The sequence below is a fragment of the Citrus sinensis genome, chromosome 5 (genome assembly GCF_022201045.2).
Source record: "Citrus sinensis cultivar Valencia sweet orange chromosome 5, DVS_A1.0, whole genome shotgun sequence".
Classification (NCBI taxonomy): domain Eukaryota; kingdom Viridiplantae; phylum Streptophyta; class Magnoliopsida; order Sapindales; family Rutaceae; genus Citrus; species Citrus sinensis.
In genome coordinates this window covers 25321224-25329436 of record NC_068560.1, presented here as the reverse complement: position 1 = coordinate 25329436, position 8213 = coordinate 25321224, and the positions used below count along the sequence as shown (strand labels likewise).

At 38.4% G+C, this 8213-nt stretch overlaps 1 protein-coding gene across 1 annotated transcript; it reads right to left on the bottom strand.

Moving 5' to 3' along the window:
- Positions 1–214: 214 nt before the first annotated feature.
- On the bottom strand, positions 215–7440 carry LOC127902528 (superoxide dismutase [Cu-Zn] 1-like). The gene is made up of 8 exons (XM_052441816.1): positions 7421–7440; positions 6900–6988; positions 1276–1377; positions 1079–1141; positions 943–971; positions 774–834; positions 492–521; positions 215–328 (listed from the first exon to the last, which is right to left on the bottom strand). Exons 1-8 carry the CDS (start codon positions 7423–7425, stop codon positions 306–308), a joined length of 402 nt encoding a protein of 133 aa, XP_052297776.1. The 5' UTR covers positions 7426–7440; the 3' UTR covers positions 215–305.
- Between the last annotated feature and the right edge of the window lie 773 nt (positions 7441–8213).

The window sequence follows — 8213 nt, the reverse complement described above, 5'->3', positions numbered from 1 at the left end:
CACAAATCTAAGAGGAAGCTCATGTTTAACAACAACTGTTGTAAGTTTTTGACGTGCAACCAATGGATCAAATTTCTGAATTCCAAGCTCACCACTTTCGGTTTTCACCAAGTGTTGCTTATTCTCAAAAACTTCTTCAATTGTCGGTTGATTAAAACCATGAATTTGTCTAGTATGTCTATTCAAATGACTAGTTCCCGATCCACAAGAAAGAACCGTTCCACAATGATTGCATTTTGCCTTTGATACACCACCAACATTTAGTTTTGTGAAACGTATTTATTATGGTCTGGAGAGAAGCCGCTTCAATAACTGAGACCGATGGTGCCTGCAAAGGCACAAAAGAAATTAATTAATGATCGGTAATAACAACTCGTTCAAAACATCTTAAACCACAAGCAAAGACTGCCGGCGGAGGACCACCCGACTAGCGTAAGTAAGAATGCAAAAGAATAGCAGAGAAATTCGAATGATTAAGTTAGCATACTTACCCCAAGCTACTCCATCACCAGGATCTGGACCTGAGGGAGATGAATGTTCGTAAGTAAATTGTGAACAAGGGTGAAAAATTTCATGCCAAAGACTAAATAAGACTAACTAAAATTTCATGATTCACACAGTACGCGAAACTTGACTTTAATTTTTAATAAATCGTTGTTATAGCTTTTACTCAACCTATACTTCAGACAACATGATTCAAGTAAATAAAGCAGCAATAAAGTATATTCAACTGGGAAAAAAGACTTGGAAGTTCACAAAGAATGGTATATTACTGGGACTTGCGTGGACTACAAGACCCCTTCCAATAACGGAATTTGTTCCAGAAAGAGGAATCTGCAAAATGTATATAAGAGGATAGAGATCAGTTCAATGGAGTTGGGTCCGTGAATATACAAATAGAAACATAGCAAAGCCTAAATTGACAGGGAGGTGAAAGAGTACCGTCTTGTAAATTTCAAAAGTAGCAATACCTAATCAGATATAACTAGAAAATAGTTAATGACTCGACAAACATCGCACACCGTAAACCACTACATTAGTCAACATGATATTACGTGTGGCTGTGGCATATACATACCCTCACTAGTAACAGTGATGTTTTCTAAAAAACCGTCAGCTCCAGCAGGTTTAAAAGGGGGTACTCCTGAAGGAAAGCCAGCAAACGATGAATTAGGAAGGAACTCTATGAGACGAAAGACAGCTTTTATTCGCAGGTTTCACGCAAGTTATTTGGTATACATAATAGAAATACTCATAGTCAAAGGCCTCGCATACCAGTTGATACCCAATCATTGCTTATGTTTCCGTAAGTGTGAATAATGAGTGCGTGATCACCAGGCGGCAAACCAGAGAGGCTTCCTTTCACAGTTGTTGGACCTAGAAGAAAAAAAAATAAAGCCAAATATATATATATATATATATATATATATATATATATTAGTTTAGACATGATTTAAGAACAATAAGTTCTAGAACCGACTATTTATTTAAGAACAATGACTTCCAGCTACTAATTAATCAATTATGCCCCCAAGAGTGTTGGGTGAAGCAGGACCGCAGCTAAAATCAAATTGGAAGAAATAAAGAATAAGCACAAAAGAAAATACCAGAAATTACGTGGTTCGGCTTTTAGCCTACGTCCACGGGCGAAGACAGAAAGAAATATTATACTAGTGAAAAGGAGTTACAAGTATTGTAGTATTTTAGCTCACTACCCAAAACCTCAATACACCCAAACTCTCAAATCACTAAGCACACAAAATTCTTTGCTCTTGCAAGAATCACTTCTCACAACTCTCAACTCTCTCTACAAAAATTGGATGCAAATAAATTAGGGAGCTCTCCCTTTTATAGCCAAAAAATTGTTATTAAAATAATATATATATATTTCAAATGTTGTTGCCAACTTCTTCTTCTTCTCCATTTGGACGGCACCATTTTCTTTGGCCGGCTTGTCAAAGCCAACTTGAATTTGCCTTGTGTCCACTGGCTTTGACATTTCTCCCACTTGGAGATTTGATTGAGAATCAATCAATCTCCACATCATCCTTTCTGCTTCGCCAGAATCATGTTGCCTACGTTTCTACTAGGCCACAAGAGGATCTACTCCAGACAAACTTATCAGTATTGATCGGCTTGGTCAAAACATCTGCTAGGTTCTCCTTGGTATGGATTTTCTACAAATCCACACTTCCGTCTTCCACTACTTCTCGAACGAAGTGATACTGAACTCCTATGTGCTTTGTCCTGGAATGAAAGGCTGGATTCTTTGCAATGTGCAAGGCACTCTGACTGTCACAAAACACAGAAATTTTCTGTTGTTTGTGCCCAAGCTCCTCCACAAACCTTTGTATCCAAATAGTTTCCTTGCAAGCTTGTGTAGCTGCCATGTATTCTGCTTCTGTTGTAGATAAAGCCACAACGGTCTGCAATTTCGAAACCCAGCTTACAGCTGCTCCCGCAAGTGTAAACACATAACCAGTAGTGGATTTCCTTTTATCAAGGTCTCCTGCAAAATCTGAATCCACATAGCCCCTAACAGTAAATTCTGATCCTCCATAACATAATGCAACATTCGAGGTTTCTCTGATGTATCTCTGAATCCTCTTCACAGCTATCCAATGCTCTCCACCAGGATTCGCCATGTATCGACTGACTGTTCCCACTACTTGTGCAATGTCCGGTCTAGTACATATCATAACAAACATCAAACTTCCCACTGCTGATGCATACGGTACTCGAGACATCTCCTTCCTCTCTGCTTCATTGCTAGGACACATACTTGAGGATAATTTGAAATTAACAGGAAGTGGGGTAGAAATTGACTCACAATTTTGCATGTTGAAGCGCCGCAAGATTTTCTTCATGTAATTTTTTTGAGAAAGCCAAATCTTCCTGTTATTTCTGTCTCGGTGAATTTGCATCCCTAGAATCTTGTTTGCTGGTCCCAAGTCCTTCATTTCAAACTCCCTAGCCAACTGTGCCATCAATTCTTGGACTCGATCTTTGTTGGGACCTGCTACCAACATGTCATCCATATACAATAGCAAAATGATGAAATCATTATTTTCAAACCTCTTGTAATATGCACAATGGTCTGAACTGAGTCTGTTGTATCCGAGGCTTATAATGAAGGAATCAAATCTTTTATACCAACACCTCGGCGCCTGTTTGAGACCGTATAGAGATTTGTTCAACCTGCAAACCAAGTTCTCTTTTCCTGTTTCTGCAAAACCTTCTGGTTGGAGCATATATATTTCTTCTTCAAGCTCTCCATGAAGAAATGCAGTTTTCACATCTAACTGCTCTAGATGTAGGTCAAATGTAGCACACATTGCCAAGACTATTCTGACTGTTGTGAGTCGAACCACCGGCGAAAATATCTCGTTAAAGTCAATACCTTCTTTCTGAGCATATCCTTTCACCACCAATCTCGCACGATACCTCTCCACTTGGTCATTGCCATCATGTTTGATCTTGCAGACCCATTTGTTTCCAATGGCTTTTCTTCCGTGTGGTAGTGGTACAAGTTCCCATGTCTTGTTCTTCTGTAAAGCTTCAATTTCTTCCTGCATTGCTGTCATCCACAAAGTAACATCTGAGTTTTCTAAAGCTTCATAGAAAGTTGATGGCTCTCCATCCTCTGTTAGAAGACAGTATGCAACGTTGATCTCTGTGACATACTCCGAGTGCCACGTTGGTGGTCGTCTCTCACGAGTTGACCGACGAACTTCTGGAGCCTCGGACTCGACTGGTTCTTGTTCCTCGTGCTCTGGTGCTGCTTTAGAAGAATCTGAATATTCTGGATTATTTTCGACATATATCGGCACAGTCTCTGACTTTTCTTTTTTAGTGCCATCATCTTCATCTCTCCTTTGCAGTTGATCTTCTACAAAGATAACATCTCTGCTGATGACAATCTTGTGGGCAGTAGGGCCCCACAGATGATACCCCTTTACTCCATCAGCATATCCCAAGAAGATAAATCTTCTAGATTTTGGATCCAGCTTTGTTCTTTCTTGGGTATTGTACATCACGTACACAGGACATCCAAATGCATGTAGGTAGGAATAATCAGCTGGCTTTCCAGTCTACATCTCCATAGCTGTCTTCAGCCCAATTGTTGTAGATGGCAACCGATTTACTATATAACAAGCAGTTTTGGCCGCTTCTGCCCAGAATGAATTTGGTAGACCAACAGTCCTCAACATAGCTCTTATCCGTTCTGTAAGAGTTCTGTTCATCCGCTCTGCCACTCCATTTTACTGAGGAGTGTATGCCACCGTGAACTGCCTTTGAATACCTTCTTGCTTACATAAAGCAAGAAACTCGCCTTCTGTATACTCTCCACCATTATCTGTCCTCAAGCACTTGATTTTTTTACCAGATTCAAGTTCCACCCGTGCTTTGTATTCTTTAAACACTAGAAATACATCTGACTCTTAATTGGATACACCCAACATCTTCTGGAATAATCATCAATGAAAGTCACCATGTACTTTGCACCTCCTATGGATATATCCGGTGATTTCCAAACATCAGAATGAATCAAATCTAGAATGCATTTACTTCTAGCAATAGATCTACTGAATTTTAATCTATGCTGCTTACTTGTAACACAATGCTCGCAAAATGATAAACTTACCGATTTGAGCCCCGGAAGCAATTTTCGCTCAGAGAGAATCTTCAAGCCTTGTTCTGACATGTGGCCAAGTTTGAGATGCCACATCATCGTTGATTCTTCTCCATTTGACGCGACACACGCATCAGCCTCCTGTAGTGTTTCTCCTTTAAGCATGAATAAATTAGCACCGATCTTTTCTACCTTCATTAATATAAGCGCTCCTTTAACGATCTTCATAATTTCATTCTCCACATGAGTTTTGTACCCATGATTGTCTATTTGTCCCAAAGACAATAGATTTTTCTTCAGGCCGTTGACATGTCGTACCTCCCCAATTGTGCGAATTGTACCATCAAACATTTTTATTTTGATAGTACCAATACCAGCGATCTCCAAGGCATGATCATCTCCCATATATACAGATCCTCCTGAGATAGGTTCATATGTATGGAACCATTCTCTTCGAGAGGTCATGTGCCAGGTAGCTCCTAAGTCTATAAGCCAGACATCAGACAGTCATTTTCTGCCTTCTGAAACAGTTGTTGCCTCGCTGTAGAGTATTTCGCCATCATCCGAGATACTTGCTACACAACCCTGAGCATTTGATGACTCAGGTTCTTTGCCCTCTCTTCTCTTCTGGTTACTCCAACACTCTTTCTTGCTACAGTTGTAGCATTTAACATTATTCTTACTTCTGGATTTTGATCTACCATAATTTCATTCTCCACTAAGGCTTGTCTATTTTTATTATTTTTCCGCATGCTCTCTTCATTTAATACAGAGGCTGCAACATCGTAAAAAACTAGACTGTCCGCTGGATTGTTGTTCGTCAAGTTGATGATGAGTTGATCATATAAATCTGGTAGACTTTAAAGTAGAAGCTCTGCACGTTCATTGTCCTCTATATTATGACCCAACGTTGTAAGTTGTGAAAATAGAGTTTTCAAGGTGTTGATGTGGTCAGTCACCATTGTAGATTCCGCCATTCGAAGAGTATATAGTTTTCTCTTCAAGAAGATTTTGTTGTGTAGTGACTTGGCCTCGTACAATTTTGTGAGAGTATCCCATATTTTCTTCGCTGTATTTTTCTTTGCCACACTAGATAATACTTCGTCTGCAAGTGCCAAGTGTAGATCAGAAATGTCTTTACCATCTATCTCATTCCACTTGTCATTAGTTATTTCCATGGACCTTTCTCCAATTGCTGCCAAGCAATTATTTTTCCTCAATACAGCTTTCATCTTCATTTTCCACAACGAAAAATTATTTCCGTTAAACTTCTCAATTTCATACTTTACCGCCATTATGTTGATAAATACCGCACACAAGTTAGTGTACCACCTTGAATAGTTGCGAGTATGTGTGAGAATGCACATCAGGAAAGTTCCCAGGAAAGCCTGGAGGGGTCACAATGGTCCCAATTAAAACCCAGACTCCTTAAGCTCTTATCGCCTTTGTGACAGAACATTCCTAGACATGTACAAAAACCACACAGTTGTTTTACTCACACCACTATTTCCTGCTTTGCACCGTAAAATTCTTGGATCGCTCCCACCGTTTCACGTGAATAGTACCGCATACGTGAATAGTATAGTATACGTGAATAGTATCGTATACGTGAACAGTACCGTATACGTGAATAGTGCCGTATACGTGAACAGTACCTAGCTTCAAAAAATACAACCAATAGCTCTGATACCACTGTTAGGAAATTGGTGGGTGAAGCAGGACCGTAGCTAAAATAAAATTGGAAAAAATAAAGAATAAGCACAAAATAAAATACCAGAAATTACGTGGTTCGGCTTTTAGCCTACGTCCACGGGAGAAAACAGAAAAAAATATTATACTAGTGAAAAGGAGTTACAAGTATTATAGTATTTTAGCTCACTACCCAAAACCCTAATACACCCAAACTCTCAAATCACTAAACACACAAAATTCTTTGCTCTTGCAAGAATCACTTCTCACAACTCTCAACTCTCTCTACAAAAATTAGATGCAAATGAATTAGGGAGCTCTCCCTTTTATAGCCAAAAAATGGTTATTAAAATTATATATATATATATATATATACATCTTTCAAATGTTGTTGCCAACTTCTTCTTCTTCTCCATTTGGATGGCACCATTTTCTTTGGCCGGCTTGTCAAAGCCAACTTGAATTTGCCTTGTGTCCACCGGCTTTGACAGAAGTCAGGGGAAAAAAAATTATTTGGGCTTTGCCCACCCTTTGCTTTAAAAAAAAAGAAAAAGAAATTAATCAGTGATTAAATTACCACTTCCTTCAACGCTAAAGGAAACAGTTCCCTTGCGACCGTTAGTTCCAGTAATAACTGCAACTGCATTCACCATTGTGCTGTGTGATCTGAGCAATACAAAATACTACATTTAAATGAACTGTCAAGAGCATGAAAATCCTAAACTTCTAACAAACATAGAAACAACGCCATCAGAAGGAAGAAATATATAACTTTTCTGAAGACAATAGAAGTAACAACACAAAAAAAATAAAAAGAGAATCAGTTAAACTACAACTTGTTATTTCATCAGCGTAATCAGTAGGAGGGTAAGGCTAAGGCTCGAACTTTAAACATTAAAAATAAAAATATTAAAAGGAGTAGAAAACACGTAAATTCCTGAAATCATTCACAATAAATCCCTAAATCACGACTTTGACTTGGCCACAAGCACACATAGAAGCGTGAGACAATCAAATCTAGCAGGCAAGTCTAGATCTTTAAGCAAAAAACATAAAAATAAAATAAGTGATCAACATAAAGTCAACACAAATAAATACATCATCGGAAACCCATATTGATCAGATCAAAAGTGACATAAGAGAAGTGAAATGAATAGTACATCAGAACGCCCTTAGAGAGAGGAAAATGAAGATGGACTGTAAAGAGAGAGTATACAAAGATTAGTTTATCGAGTTGACGAATTTATAGGCGTGTGTGTGTGTGAACAGCAGTGATGAATGATAAGGACAAGTCACAAGCAACAAATATGGTAGCTTGTACTACCATGGCAAGAGGATTTCCAACATCTTGTCTAAGCCATAATTGATGGAAAATAGCAGCACATGTCATGGTGGATTCATCACAACGGCTAGTTGATTATTATAATTATTGTAAATATTGTCTTTCCTTGTACAGCATCTTGAACGTCTTTATATATTTGTAAAATTCAAGAATTGTAAAAGTAACAAAAACAATTACTATTTTCACCATATTCAAGCATCTCAAATATTTTTCATGGTATCAGAGCCTAATGACTTCAAGTTCAAATTCAGAACCATCCCTATCCCTTCAATCTTTCCATCAGTGTTTGAGTTTGGTTCCAATAAAACTCAACACTGAAAATTATCTTATTTGGAGTTCTCAAGTTCAACCACTTATATTTACCCTTGGGCTAAATCACCATATAGTTGATGTTAAGACTCCACCGAAGATGATAGAGCAAGATGGGAAGGAGATAAATAATCCAGATTTTCTCATGTGGAAAAATAATGATGGACTTCTCACAACTTTGCTCAGAAGTATGATGAACGAAGACGTGTTGAGCATGGTTATCGGCTTGCAAACGGCTCG

Bases quoted from the DNA above. Each gene is read 5' to 3' on its own strand.
- LOC127902528 (XM_052441816.1), bottom strand. The intron at 522-773 runs GTAATATACCAT...CATCTCCCTCAG, and splicing joins TGTAGTCCACGCAAGTCCCA to GTCCAGATCCTGGTGATGGA. The intron at 329-491 runs GTAAGTATGCTA...GTGCCTTTGCAG, and splicing joins TGGTGATGGAGTAGCTTGGG to GCACCATCGGTCTCAGTTAT.